This window comes from Indicator indicator, chromosome 1 (genome assembly GCF_027791375.1).
Source record: "Indicator indicator isolate 239-I01 chromosome 1, UM_Iind_1.1, whole genome shotgun sequence".
In the NCBI taxonomy this organism is placed as follows: domain Eukaryota; kingdom Metazoa; phylum Chordata; class Aves; order Piciformes; family Indicatoridae; genus Indicator; species Indicator indicator.
In genome coordinates this window covers 11,521,697-11,537,147 of record NC_072010.1, presented here as the reverse complement: position 1 = coordinate 11,537,147, position 15,451 = coordinate 11,521,697, and the positions used below count along the sequence as shown (strand labels likewise).

General features: G+C 37.4%; 1 protein-coding gene across 1 annotated transcript in view; it reads right to left on the bottom strand.

Moving 5' to 3' along the window:
* The window catches only part of DEUP1 (deuterosome assembly protein 1), an 87,547-nt gene that overhangs the window by 7,961 nt on the left and 64,135 nt on the right, over nucleotides 1-15,451 (bottom strand). Inside the window, exons 12-16 of the mRNA XM_054389564.1 lie at nucleotides 12,696-12,841; nucleotides 11,967-12,072; nucleotides 8,953-9,150; nucleotides 7,898-7,984; nucleotides 5,175-5,365 (exon numbers count right to left, since the gene is read on the bottom strand). Coding sequence (XP_054245539.1) covers nucleotides 5,175-5,365; nucleotides 7,898-7,984; nucleotides 8,953-9,150; nucleotides 11,967-12,072; nucleotides 12,696-12,841 — 728 coding nt within the window. The remainder of the gene's footprint in view (nucleotides 1-5,174; nucleotides 5,366-7,897; nucleotides 7,985-8,952; nucleotides 9,151-11,966; nucleotides 12,073-12,695; nucleotides 12,842-15,451) is intronic.

The window sequence follows — 15,451 nt, the reverse complement described above, 5'->3', positions numbered from 1 at the left end:
TTTTTTATTAAAAAAAAAATTGTGAAGTGCAGGGAAAGGGCAATGTTTTCTGTAGAAAGATCATGACAACACTTTCTGAATTTAAATATTTGGTGTTGAGAAAGGTTGGCTGTGCAATCTTAATGGAGTTTGCTTGTACATAAGCCCTGAAATATGAAACTGAGTACCCCATAAACAGACTGCAGAAGAACTCAGAAAACTAATGAAGAACTTATTTTTCTTTGACTATAAAATAAGTTGTGATTAAGACGCTCTGAATGATACAGGAAAGCAAGTTATAAGCATGATGCCATAATATTGTTATTATTGTAATGCTATTATTATACATTCTAACATAAAAGTCATTGTGGCATGCATCAAGCCTCTCAGTTTTCTAAATCACTTAAAACGTTTACCTTTATGGGAGCAGAGTTTTCTGCTTTCTTTCACATTTTGCTTTAAATAAATACATTGCTCTTTGGGCACAGGAGCACGTCTTTTAGCATGTCTTTTTTTGTTTCCCCCCTCACTTCCTACCCCCTACTTTAAAGTCTATTCCATCGAATATTTGGATCAAGGGCACAGTGAAAAAACTGTCACAACTGAAGATAGATGGCATGAATAATAAAATCACAATTTTTTTTTTCATCTTGTGTTCTGACCTTTTTGGAAGTAATTTCCTCTGTAAACCCACAGTAAAGTCTATGTGATCTGTGTTCTTTTTTATCCCCAGACCTGCTTCTCTATGTCTTTAATAACAGTTATTACAATTATATTACAGCTAACGTCACTAAGACCCAAATTTTCAGGCTTGGGTTCCTACAGTTTTGGTAGCTTTTAGATGGGAAAAACAGACTCCACCCCAAAACCCCCAAGGATTTATTTTTTGAAGGAACTCCTCTTGCTACTGAAATCCATAAGATTGCTGGGACTGTTCGCTGCTTTGGAAAAACATGACACTTACATTTAGGTGCTTTAATGAGAATACTGTGCCTTCACTTCAGGCAGATTTCACAGCTGGGGTTTAAATTTATGCCGGTTCAGTGATAAATAATATCTAAGAACAGAGTTCTAGTCTGAATACAAATGGAAAGATAGGCAAATATCTGCAAATTTGTAACAAAATGTCCATTTGTTAACACCAGCAATGCAAACACACAGTAACTGCAGTTAAATAGCTTATGCTTTCAGTGAGTTTACTGTCACAGATTATTTAACATGTACTTCACAAAAATAATATCACTGTTGACATGGTGACACGTGGGACAAGAAGTGAAAGAACAATGTCCTGGCAAAGGGAATTTATATAGACAGGATTGATTTTTCCAGACTCATATATAAAATCAGCCTGGTCCCTATGTGATCGATGACTTCAGCGTTGCAAAACAAGCATGTTAACACATTCTGCTGCTGACATACTTAGTCTTGAGAAAGAAAGCAACAGGTCTTTAACGACCCAAGGGTCTTCAGAATCGGTGGTGGTGTGTTTACCTTGTGAGTGTAACTGCTAGCTTGATTTTCAAAGTGGTAAAACAGTATTTTCCAGAAGAGATTATGCTCTCTGCTTCCAGTTCATCTCCTGCAATAACTGATACAGTGGTGAGATGGCTAAGAGTGTGTGACATCCAAAGGGTAAGAAAAACCTCCTTAAGACAGATATGCCACTGTCAAAACAGATCTTTTAAGAGACTCAGCAGTAGGCATTCAATCCTAGCCTTTCCTCCCTCACTTTTGCCACATCATGCAAGCGGTTTGATCAGTTACCTATTTTGTGTATTTATATGGCAAATAAATAGCCTTTCACTTGGGAACTCACATGCATGTTCTAACTTTGGAAGAAACAGGCTAAACACATCAGCTTCATCAGAGCAAGCCCTCTTCATCCATGCCAAAAGCTGATTTCAACTGTATGTGGCCAAGGTCTAAATAAAAGATTGAATTTTGAGAGTAGGGAAAGCTTATGTAAATGGCAATTAGAACTATACAATGCTCTGGGTGGCAAGGGACCTCCAAAGGTCATCTAGTCCAAGCCCCCTGCAGTGAGCAGGGATATCCTCCATTAGATCAGGTTGCACAGCAACCCTGTTGAGTCTGACCTCGAATATCTCCAGGGATGGGGCCTCATGGTGGTTATAGGTAGGATGTCGTTGCAGCCACTGTTCTGAGGGCAGCTGCTGGACATGTGCAGCCTGCATGATTCCTTAGCTGACCAATTCCTTAGCACGCTGCGTAGAGCAAAACAATAACATTCCATGTGTACCAAGAACAACATCCTCACATCAGCACCTTTTGGTTGGAACATGCTGCAGAAGCCACCTCCTTGACATGCTGACACCTCTTACTGGGAAAAGCTTTTAGCTTATATATGTAGTTGGATATTACTGGTTAAGTGATTGATAACAAAGAATATATAAACAGCACTCAGCAATAGTTACTTTTGGTTAGGGACTTCTGCTTCTGTTAGTTCACTACTTCTGGCTAGGGCTTCAGCGTAGGGATGCTGCTAGGGATATGCTTGGGACTTCCAGGACTTCTGTAAGTGGGACTCTGAGACTATGTTATGCAAGGGATTCTGGGAGGACTTCTCAGATTCTCTGCATTTCTGGAATCTTGTTGCTATACATAAACAAGGTTCATGCCTTCATTTGTCACCCAATGGCACCTCGTTATAAGGGGCCTACGACTACATTCAGCTCCCCCAGACCCAGGGGAGTGATAGGATGTGTCTATTTTAGCAAAAAGATGCTACTCTTGCATATCTTACTTTGTAATACTTAGAAATTCACTGTATACTATGAGAAAGAGGAATTCATGCTGCTTTCTAAACTGTCAGTATAACTTCCTGCAGTTTCCTGTATTTTCTATAGAGGTCTCCTACCCAACTAATGACTGTGCCCATGCGTAGGATTCTAGGTGAGATATGCCTGAAAAACGTTATTTTGTTTTGTTTCAAAGCCATTTTTTTCCATTGTGCAAACCTCTCTAGGTTTCTCAGTGCAAACAGGAGGAAAAAAAAAGTACAGCTTCTGAAAATTACTATTTAAAACACATCGCCCTCCTTCCCTACCCTTCCACAAACACTATGTTTTCCATTTTTCTACTATTTATAAGGAGTCTCTTTGCCCTTTCTCCAGTGCCATAATTACCATGGAAACAGAACTGCAAATTAAAACAGAAATAACATGATTTACGCTCACAATAAAATAAAACATAGCCCAGAGTTTAAATCAATCAACATCAATTACCTGGTTTATCTGCATACATTGGATGGATGAAAATTTAATTTTAGTTTTCTGAGAAAATCTTGAGATAGTTTCCTGTTTTATAACAGAGAACTGGCATTATATAGAGGGCTCAATCTTAAAATGACTGCCTAGCTGATGTGTATATAAAGTACAGGGGAAATTTTCACATTTTTTGAAATCACAGAATTTCAGGAGCTGGAAGGGACCTCGAAAGATCATCTAGTCCAACCCCCCACCAGAGCAGGATCACTTGCACCATATTACACAAGAACGCATCCAGGCAAGTTTTGAATATCTCCAAAGAGGAAGACTCAACAACCTCATTGGGCAGCCTGTTCCAGTGCTGTCACCCTCACAGGGAAAAAAATTTTTCCTCCTATTTGCATGAAACTTCCTATGCCTCAACTTCCACCCATTGCCCCTTGTCCTGTCATTGGGCACCAACCAAAAAGAGCCTGGCTCTATTCTCTTGGGACTCACCCTTTACATATTTATAAACATTGATGAGATCACCTCTCAGTCTCCTCTTCTCTAAGCTAATCTGAGTGTGCATTTATTTATCTAAACAGCTTTTCATTTAGGAAATAAAACACATGGTTTAGATCCTGAAAATCAGGCTCAATATCTCTGTTTCATCAGATTAATTAGAATTGTAATTTAAATTGTGTTCATTAGTGTGGCTGAGGTTTCTGTTGGGAGAAAGGTTAACTCTCCCAGGTTTCTCTCTCCCAGTTTTGATGTGATTTGCTCTTCAAAGCTATGAAATCAAAATCCTTTGTATTACCTGTATAGTTCTCTTGTCTCACACGCTTAAATTCTCATGAATGCAATCTCACAGTTCCTTATGTACAGCAAGTGTGATTCCTAAGAAGTTAGCTAAAAAAAATCTTACTTTTTATCATTAAGAAGAGTGGAATTGTATTGTGTTGACAATGTTTTGGTGAAATTATGGGACCTACAGGCACAGAATAGTGTGCCTTGGTTTGTAAATATTTGTTTCAGCAAAACCTTCAAGGTCACTTGAGATTTAATAGGGAAATAAAATCCACACCTGCCCTTTATATCTATAATGTATATAAACAAGATGTCTTTTGATTTTGTAGAAAATCACTTCGAATTTTACCAAAGACTGAATGTGTAAGTTTGAAATATTAAACTACACAACTTTCCCTCCCTGTTACAAATTAATAAAATATTTAGATTCCTATGAATTTTTACTCTCCTGCACTGTGAAATATCGCTTAGTTTATTTTTTAGTTTCATTACTGCAATGCCATGATTATAACATGTCTGAAAACAGGGAAATAAGGATATCATCACTACAATGTTTTCTGTGAGCCTGAGTATTTTTAAGTCTCATTGTTTTGCACTAACAAGGAGTTTATTGTAGTAATGATTTATTCAGGCCATCTAAAATCATGGTTTTGTTTTTTTTTAAATCAGGTCACATAAGAACACCAGAAGTAGACAAGGCATTAAAATACATTTAATGAAACTTCCAACAAATAAAACTGGCAGGACACAAAGCTTTTCAGCAGGACTTGTGGTTCAACCTGCTTATTAAGATAACCTCCTGTGGAGCAGTTTACCTCTCATGTTGGTTTTTATATCCTTTCTTTGTCTTGTTTTTATTTGGCAGTAAAATACATTCTGTACTGTTTTGCAAAACCTGGAACTAAGAATAATTTAAACAGCACATAAAAAGTTTTGTAAGTTGTTTCATGTGCCCAGTACTAAAATAATGATCAAACATTTCTGGGACTTCGTTTATTGCCAAATTCAGTTAGCCACCCGGAAAAATGTAGGAAATTCTTACATATATACTAAAGAGGTTTGATATTTATGACGGTGGGAGTTCTGAATGAACAGGGACAGAAAAAAGCTTGGCCAGTTAGATGTTTCCATAAAACTTAGAGGAAGTTACACATATGTATACAATCAAAAGCTTACCTCACTTCCTTTTGTTGCATGTTTGAATGGGTTTGGTAGCTGCGCTCTGTTTCTCCATATGTGTCCATGAGACCCAGCATCGATGTGTTTGTGTCATTTTGTAATTTAACAAGACCATTTTGTAATCTTACATTGTCATGCTCCAGTTTGTGAATGCAATCTCCATGTTCTTTTTTGGATAAATCTATACTCTGTGACAGGAGATAAAACCATCATTAAATAGTTACTTTTTTTCCACAGTAAATGGATGTTCATATTTTTAACAAACAAGACAAAAAAGCAAACACAAAAGCAGGTAAACCTGGAGGTAAAACAATGTTCTGTGCTACAGAAAGACACAGCTACCACATGTAACTGTGCAGTACTTAGAGCAAACCAAGAGAATTGCCTCCAGAAAAAAACACTGTAGATAGATGGAGAAGAAGGGATAACAGCCTCTATAACACAATAAAACAAATTAAACTTTCTCAGCAAACATGCATTCAAAATATTACTGTTGTAAATTCATCTCTTGCTTTGTAAAACTTATGACATAAAAGCAAGCACAACAGCTACAGCTGCAGACTGTATTGCTCACTCCAGAAACAATTCCACCAAAAATAGTATGAAAAATTATAGAAGTTCATTACTATACTAGATACAAGGTATGTCTACAGGCACAATTTAATACTCTGTCAAGATACAGTCACCTTCAGTTTCAGAAGCAGTAAAGCCACATGAGCACATTGCTCTCCAGCTGTGGTACTACACTCTGCTTCTCTGTTGTATTAGCACACATGGTATACAAGTCAAAACATTGCAAGTGCAAGCAGCGTGAGCACCATGACCAGGGGCTAAAGAGGCACTTTCACTATGGGAATCAAGAGGGGAAGATGGAGATTAGCTCTGGAAGCTGACTAGTCAGGACAACCTATTCTTTTTGCCCTGTCACCTAGTCCATAAAGTTTATGCTGCTAATTTGGAACCTGAGCTAGCTAATTTGGAATTATCTCTGCAGAATACTGCATTGCATTGTGTAAATACGTTTGCAATAACTATATTGCCAGCAACAGAAAATTCCCACAAGATTTATCAGATTACACACAAAAGACTAAAAAATTATACATTTTTTAAGTTGTGCTTTTATGTGTTTCTAGATGTACCTTGTTCTTTTGGACCTTGGTAATTAATGAATATTACGGATTTGGTTCTTCATATACCGCTACCACAACTGGGTTCCTGTGACTGAAAGCTTGTCTGTTCCTTACATTAAATGGTCTGATGTCATCGTGTCCTATAAACCTTGCATTGCTTAGCTGGTTTTAAGGCACATTTATGAAGTGCCAGAAAGTATAAGAAAATTTAATAGCTTGTGCAAAGATAAGGAGCAGAGATGCAGCTATGTCTCCCAAGCGGAGAGGAGTGGCAGAACAGAGGAAGAAGGAAAGTGCTCAGTCACCCCTACCACTAACAGCTCGAGAATCAGCAGTACAGTTATAATGGCATGAACCCCAGATCTGAGCTGGCACAGCTGCATAGCTTTTGAAATGTAAACAAATAACCCTGCCTGATGCATTACACAACACTGACCTAAGATGGCACTAGTGTGAGTGGTTTGTGTAGTGCTCTTAGCGCTCTACTATAGGGTACAAACACATCCATAAAACTCTCTCATCTCTGCAGTGTTAGTATCAAATACCTCACAATCTTTAATGTTTAGATCCTCACAGCACACTAGTCGAATAGGAAAGAATTATTAAGCCCACAAACACATTGATAGGTGTAGTGATTGTGGTGTGTCCAGTGAGTGGATTTTGCTGTTAAAGTTTAGCAAACACGTTAAAGGTTGTTGTCAGACAACTCTTAGTCTTCATGAAGAGTATTGCTGTAGAGTAGAGCTACAGGCATGCACACATCCAGCTATTCTTCCACAATGATATATTGCATATACACGTACATAATAATATATATGCACGGATAGGCAATACACCACTGGTAGACATAAATGTTGTTTTAAGAGTGTGGGAAAAAATGACATTCTTTAATGCATTTGTCAGTCTACAGTAAGACAGGTTACAAACGCCCCTAAGACGTATTTACAAGCAACATTCCAGTGTTTTTTTTCTAGTGATAGATATAATAACTGCAGCTGTTCTGTAAGCAGAGGACTTGTAGAAGCTTTTTGTGGAAGGCGACATATATAATATTTATTGCCTCCATGTAAACTATAGTTCTGCATGATACTTGGCACACTTTTGATGAATGAAATTTTAAATATCCCCCATTTGGAAAGAAATAAATACTAAACTCTGAAAATAAGCTGGGTGTGGGGAAAATGTGTTCACTTTTTAAAACACTTATTTAAATGTCATATGAATAAAGGGGTAAAATAGTAAAAAAAGGGATTTATTTTTGTATCTGTGAGAATGACTGGATAAAAATATACATTTTCTGAAATAAGTGATGCCACTTACAAAAAATAGACTCCCAGAAACTGTTTATGATCTAGACGGTTACTGAAAAATTTAGTTTGTTTCCAGTTTCCAGTTTACTGCAATTAAGATCAAAACAATTCCTAGCAATACTCAGTTTCAGATACTGTGTGAATGCCTCTTGGGTTTGAATATGTCACATGCCTTATTTTAATAGATTTATTTTACATAAACCAGATATGTTTAAATCTGCCATGATCTCACTCTACATTTACAATAAATGTAATACTGAATAGATGTTTTAAAAATTACCATGCAACTTTTACATTCCTGGTTTTCCACCATCTCTTTTAGATGTGTGTTTTCAGATTTGATAATCTTGTACTGGAAATCCAACAGCTAGGAAAAGATTCAGTTCTTAGTTAAATACAAGAATATTACTGTTAACTTGAAAATAGCACTGAGTATAGTTACATGTCAGTTTCATTTTACAACACATACATATAAAGAATACAGCAGTACTAAAGCAGAAAGAAGTCTTATACCGTCTATAAAATATATACAAATGTGATGTGTCTGATTTTTTTTACCTTTTTAAAAGAAGTAATCACTTAGAAAAATAAGAGATTGCATACAGTTACAAAATAGAAACAGGGACAGATTTTGCAGTCCACTGAAACTGGAAGAAATCCTAGTCACAAAGTCTGGAAACAACATCCACTCTTTTAGTGACAGGCCTTGTAAAGAGTGCCACAATGTAGGAAACCTCTCTCATTTTCCCAAACACCAACTTCCTTATTGTTGAAAGTAAAGTGTTAAACATAGTTTTTAATATGCAGTGACCCTCTCAGAAAGCCCAAAAACATCCAGAAACCCCTAAATGTCTAAATAATGAAGAAAAACCATTTAACTGTAAAACTGAATTTTGCCATTAAAACACTGTATCTTACAGTTTTCATCCTTGAATGTATGAGAATTTTTCTAAGAAGATTTATAAAATTCTTCAAAAAGCTTTTGAAAAAACTGAAAAACTATGAAACATTTGAGATACTCTATTAAGGAGTTCTGAAGATAAAGTGCATTTATTTAATAACAAGAATCTGGAAGTTGTCAAGACCTTTTTCACATTAAAATGGTAACTACATTTGATGGTCAGAACAATTATGTTTTAGATTCACAACTGACATTTACTGGTGCTTTCTTGCTCCAGTATCCATTTGACTGGCTTAGTAATACTTCACAGATATTACAGCACTGCTGATGAAAATCACAGCAAGAAAAGAAATGTCTTTTTTTCACAGAGAATGTATGCCATTATCAGTAGTGTGGAGTAAAGGGATCTAGACTGGTTTTGACTGCTTACATACCTGTTGTTTTGCTAACAATTTGTCTTTCATCTCTAACTCCATTTTTAACTGCTTTTCCAGAAGACTAGCTCTCTCCATGATAGTTGCTATAGTAATCTCCTTCTGATGAAGCTCTTCTGTCAGGTCAGAGATTTCTGTCTTCATTCTTTCCTGCTCAGAGCAATGGGACTGCTCTCCTCGATAAAGATGGTTTCTTATCTGTAGCAAATACATCTCAAAAAGAATAAATGTTGTGCAGTAAATGTGATTGCATCACTTTCTAGCTACCAGGGCCTTTTCTGTTGTTGCTTCCAAGACACTGGCTCTTATAACCAAATCAGAGATTTTGAGATTGTATAATAAAATATCTTCACGAGTCAGTGCACACAGCTTTATTTATTTTTCCATCTCCTTTCAACCCTTTTCTTGTGCCGTCTTTTGCCTATTTAGTATTACAAAGGAGCAAAATACAAGGCATTTAAATAAATATTTTGAAAGTATGGACTAAAACTAGAGTTAATTTTAAGAACTGGAACTTATGGCAAAGAATATCCAAGGAATTACCCATCCAATAAACCTAAGTATGATTTATTTATATTGTGCCTAAGTCAATTTAGGCTGCATTAAGCATATTTGAAACTTAAATTAACTTAGGAGCAACATAAATCAATCAGTAACTTTAATGCAAAACTGTGTTAGAAACTATGTTAGAAATAAAGAGTATATATGGTAAATCACTTTATGAGAATTATTCGTCAAATATATATGAAAACACAAATACAGGCTGGGTGGAACACGGCTTGAGACCAGTCTTGAGTAGATGGTTTTGGGGGTGTTGGCTGATGAAAATGTCAACATAATCCAGCAGTGTGCACTTGCAGCCCGGAAGTCCAACCATATCCTGAGCTGCATCAGAAGAAGCATGACCAGCAGGACAAGGGAGGTGATTCTCCCTCCCTATTCTGCTCTTGTGAGACCCCATCTGGATTATTGTGTCCAGTTCTGCTGCTCCCCAACACAGGAAGGATACTAAACTGCTGGAGCGGGTCCAGAGGAGGGCCAGGCTGAGAGAGTTTAGGCTATTCATCCTGGAGAATAGAAACCCTTGGGGGACACCTTATAGCAGCCTTCCAGTACCTGAAGGGGGCCTGCAAGAAAGCTGGGCAGGGACTTTTTTCAAGAGCTTCTAGTGATAGGATGAGGGGAAATGACTTTAAGATGGAATAGGGTAGATTTAGACTGGATATTAGGAAGAAATTCTTTACAGTGAGTGTAGTGAGACACTGGAACAGGTGTCCCAGGAAAGCTGTGGATGCCTTCTCCCTGGAAGTGTTGGACGAGGCCAGGAGCATCCTTGAGCCCATGGCAGGGGGATTGGATCTATATCTTTAAGGTCCAACCAACCCAAACCATTCTATATTTAGTCAAACTTTCTGCACTATCTGCTGTGCACAGTTCTCCAAAGAATCAACACAAAGTTTGCTTTCATAATCTTTCTACTGCAACTGACACTTTAGTGCTGATATTTATTTAAGAAGCAAAACTATAAAAAACAGTGTAACAACCTTTTAAACCATTTTAATAATTTATCACAGTACTGTACACAATCAGTAACAGATGGCATTTCATTTTTATTTATGCAAACTGCACAGAAATACTGGAATTGTAAACAAATAGATGTAGATGCAAAAATCCTAGGAGCTAGATCATGACTATGATGCCAAAATTGCTACATCCAAGTCAGCTGCATCCAATTACACATATTCCTGCTTACATTGCTACTCAGCAAAACCTCAACATGCCTCTAAGAGGAGTTCTGAGCATCCTCTACTTCCAGAGTGTTTTGGCCTGCCAAGCCATATGCCATTCCACAGAGCCATGCCACTACTGCTCACACACAGCACTTCTGAAATGAACAATGCAATGTGATGCAGAGAATCACAGAACCATAGAATCATTTTTGTTGGGAGAGACTTTTAAGATCATCAAGTCCAGCTGTTACCCTAGCACTGCTAGGTCACCACTAAACCATGTCCCTAACTGTCATATCTACAGATCTTTTAAATACCTTCAGGGATGGTGACTCAACCATTTCCCTGAGCAGCCTGTTCCAGTGCTTGACAACCCCTTTGGTGAAGACGTTTTTTCCAGTATCCATCCTAAACCTCTCTGGCACAACTTGAAGCTGTTTCTTCTTGTCCTATCACTTGTTACTTGAGAAAAAAGACTGACCTGCACCTCACTACCACCTCCTTTCAGATAGTTGTAGACAGCAGTAAGCTCTCCCCTCAGCCTCTTTTTTCCAGACTAAACAACCTCAGTTTCCTCAGCTGCTCCACGTAAGACACATTCTCTAGACCTGTCACCAGCTTCATCGCCCTTCTCTGGACACACTCCAGCACCTTGGCATCTTTCTTGTAGTGAAGGGCCCAAAACTGAACACAGTATTCAAGGTGTGGCCTCATCAGTGTCCAGTACAGGGGCACTTCCCTACTTCTGCTGGCCACTTGGGCACACTGCTGGCTCATGTTCAGCTGGCTGCTGACCAGTTTTTCATACCAAAGAGCACTGCCCTAGACTGTGCAGCAGGTGACTGATTAAGCTTAGCTTTGTGTGAGTACCTGCCATAGTGATCTCTATCAGTTGAGCTGTTAGCATATTTTGCATGTGAGACCACCTACAAGTTACTACTTACCTCCTACAGCCTATTTAATTACTCATAGCCTTGGAAGGTTTATTATTTGCATGGTAGTCTCTGAATCACAATGATGCTCAGACATGGTCTCTTCTGTTATTTCAGTAAAGTTGCTAGTTCTGTTGTTAGTGCACAGAATCAGAATATCAATTTTGCAGCTACACAACTACCTCCAGAAATGCAAATGTTTTCATATATGAAAATTTCATTCTTTCCTAAAGCCACGATTTATCCTCCTGCTCTCTTCTGCATATGCACATACCCAAGGTCAGTACTTTGCTCTCTTCTAAAAATCCTATATTGCAGTTAAGATCTGGATATTCTCAATAATATGAAATACCTTGTTTAGCTCTTCTTGTTGGCATTCTTGACTTTGTGCCAGCAGTAATAACTCAGTGATTTTATTTTCTAGTTGCTCAGTAAGTTGTACACAAGATGATTGATGCCTTTAAATTAGAAATAAACAGAACATGAAACAAGCAGAATGTTCAATAACCTCTAGCTTACAGTATGCCCTCCACAGTTTAAAACTGGAAGGCCTGCTTGTTGATGAAAAAGAACAAAAAAACCCAAAGATTTGTCTGAAACTAGGTTGGATCTTGGGAGATTTCTGGAGATTAAGGACAATGCAAGTGCATGCAAAAAGAATCCTGAAATCTCTTGTAGATTGGTATTTCATATAATCTCAAATAGCTACAGTAGATTAGACAAACCATAAAAAGATGATCATTCTGCTCAAAGGAATTTAGGGAGAATCTTAATCGCCCAACTTCCAAAGAGTTTTAATGCTGAGAAAATGAAAGACACTGTAAACATATAAATAGACACGCATGAAGTGTGTTGCTTTGTAAAGATCCAGGCAGCACTAAAGCCTTTTAACAGAACCTGCATCTACTGCCTGAAATCTTGTCATACACAACTGCTAACAAAAGAGTTTATTCTAGAATTGTTTAGAATCTGAAATCTGAAACGAGAGTACCTTTTTAAACAGACTTCATTTAAATCAAATGCAAGAAAAAAGATATTAGCTCAGAAGGACTTGTTCATTTAAATCTTGTCTTCAACGTACTTCATTTGAATTTCCTGTGCATCTTTGTACTCTCTGATTTTCAGCAATTCTGTATGCAACTGTTGGCATTCCAGCTGTATCCTTCTCCAGAGAGCATCTCGTGACTGCAACTCATTTCTCATTTCTGAAAAGCCTGCCTCTATGTTCTAGAGGAATGAGAAAATACATAAATAAATAAAATATACATAAATAACTAAAATACAAATTTGAATAAAGTTCAAAATGCTGTGTTTTAACACATTATTTTTGATATCTGTATACTTTGTATGAAAGGACATACATGCTTTTATTCTGAGTTTCATTTCTGAAAGAGGCATTGCTCTCCTGTCAGTGTCTTCTCCAGAAATGCCATCTAAAAATGAGATGCTGAATATTCTTTATATCTTGCAATGCTCCAATGCATCTATCTCTGAAACCATCATAGGAAAGATCATTCAGAAGTTCTTCATTGTACTAAATGCATCTAAAATAGTTTGCTTGTTTCAGCAGTTTCTGCACCCTAGAAAGTTTCACATGCAGGAATTAATGCCATAAGTACTTTCCATTTTCTTTTTTCGAAGAAGCATTTCCAAACTGATAAGTTTGAAAACTGCAAGGCTATAGAAAAGCAGGGTTAGGTATATCTCTTCATTAAACATTGCCTGGAAGGTGGAGCAGATACCTCTAGACTCATGTACTTAGATAAGATATGTGCTCTGTCACCTCCAAAAGTAGTTCTAGCTGCATGGAGTTAATTGCTGATTTCAATGAACATCAAAACACTTTCAAATAATCACAAAATTATTTTCCTTAGGGACTCTACAAATCTTATCACTATTTTACTTTTATTTTCTGATTGATAATGTCATAGAAAACCTGGAGGTACATGTTATGTTTGGCATCATAAAATCTGAATCCTCAAAAAAATCAGAATTCACCCAAAATATACTGAAAACATAGTAAGGATAAGAACTTGGAAAGATAACTCACAAATAACAGAAGTAGTATCTATAATGAGATTCTTGCAATAATAATATCTAGAGAATATTTATTTCCTCACCCAAGATTCAAAAGCATGTTGCAGATTAAAAAAAAAAAAGATTTTCCAAGAATGTTGCTTGTCTTTAAAAACATTACACTAAAAATCCCTAATATTTTTCACAATTTCTTCATTTAATATAGTTACCATGTTTAAAAGCAAAACTAAAGCCTTTAAACTTTCAAAAGACAAGTGGAATCCAGAAATGACACTGCAAGCAAGGAACTTCAAAGGTTTATGTCCCTTAGAATCTCATATGAGAATGACCTTCCTTCCAAGAAGCCTGTGGTTTTCCTCTGGCTGAAAGGGCTGCTGAAGACAGATAGGAAGTGCTTTTGCTTTTTTTATAGAGGCTGCATGCATAGATTCATTCATCTTACCCCTTGTTAAATTAAGGCTGAAAGCTTTTTTTTTTTTTGTATTAAGTCTGAAATGCAAGTCTGGGCGTATTCAAGTGAAATAAGTTTAATGAACTGTTAAAATTGTCTGCAAAACTTGCTGATGATTGTATTCATGACTTCAACACTCAAGAAATAGCCACAATTATTTTATAATACAGAAATCTGGGGGAAGGTTACCCCTCTGATTTCATTCTGGAGTGGACAGGGGGAATGAATGCTGCATGATTGTGTGGTAAAAGTCACATCATCTGTGGCAGACTGCAGCCACCATACGTATTTACATAAATTTTATTTTCCTCTGTGAATTATAATGATAGCAGGAACACCAGCAGCCACAGCAGCAGCTGCAGTAACAATTGAAACAGAACTTCAGGTCAAGAGTTTCACACATCACTTCAAAAAAATCATTTAGATATGTACCACTTCAACTATTACAACCAGTTAAAACACAAAAGTGAAAATTAATTTTGAACCAGAAAACTTTTGCCTTTATTTTAAAGATCTCTAATGAAATACAACTTTTTAAAGAGTCTATTCAAGTTGACACATTTACCAAATCCTCTTTTTTCCTGTGAAAAGTTTTTCTTTTACTGCCTTGCTGTGTTTCATACCAAAAGGAAGTCTCAAAAATTTTCTGACCAGTTTCTGTTCTAATGCTACTCAAAGGTTTCTGGGGTGTGTTGACCCTGACTGAATGCCAGCTGCCCACTAAAGCAGCTAGATGACTTCACTCACTGGTAAGGGGAGACAAAAGAAAAAAAACAAAACCAAAAGGCTTGCTTAAGGGTCAAGGTAAGGACCAGAAGATATCACTCATCAAGGGCCAAACCTGACACAGGCAAAACAGACACGACTAGAGGAATTAAATTTAATTTATTGCCAACCAGAACAGGGTAGAATACTGAGAAATAAACTCAAATCTTAAAACACTTTCTGTCCACCCTTTCCTTCTTTATGCACTCAATTTCACTCCCAATTTCTCTATCTCCTCCCCACAGGAGCACAGTGGGAAGGGGAATGGGGCTTGTAGTTAGTTAATCACGTTGTTTATGCTGCTCCTTCCTCCTCAGGGGAAGAACATCTCCACCTCTCTTCTCTTGCTCCAGTAGTCCTTCATGAACTTCCTTTCTATGGATTGCACTCCAGAGTGGATCCTTTCTATGGGGTGACATGTCCCTTCAGGGGACCCACATGCACCAATGTGGGTCTCCCATGGGGCCACAGCTCCTGCCATAAAATCTGCTCCAGAGTGCATTCCTCTCTCCATGAAGTCACATGTCCTGCCAGGAGCCTGCTCCAGCATGGGCTTTCCATGGAATCACAGCCTCCTTCAGGTG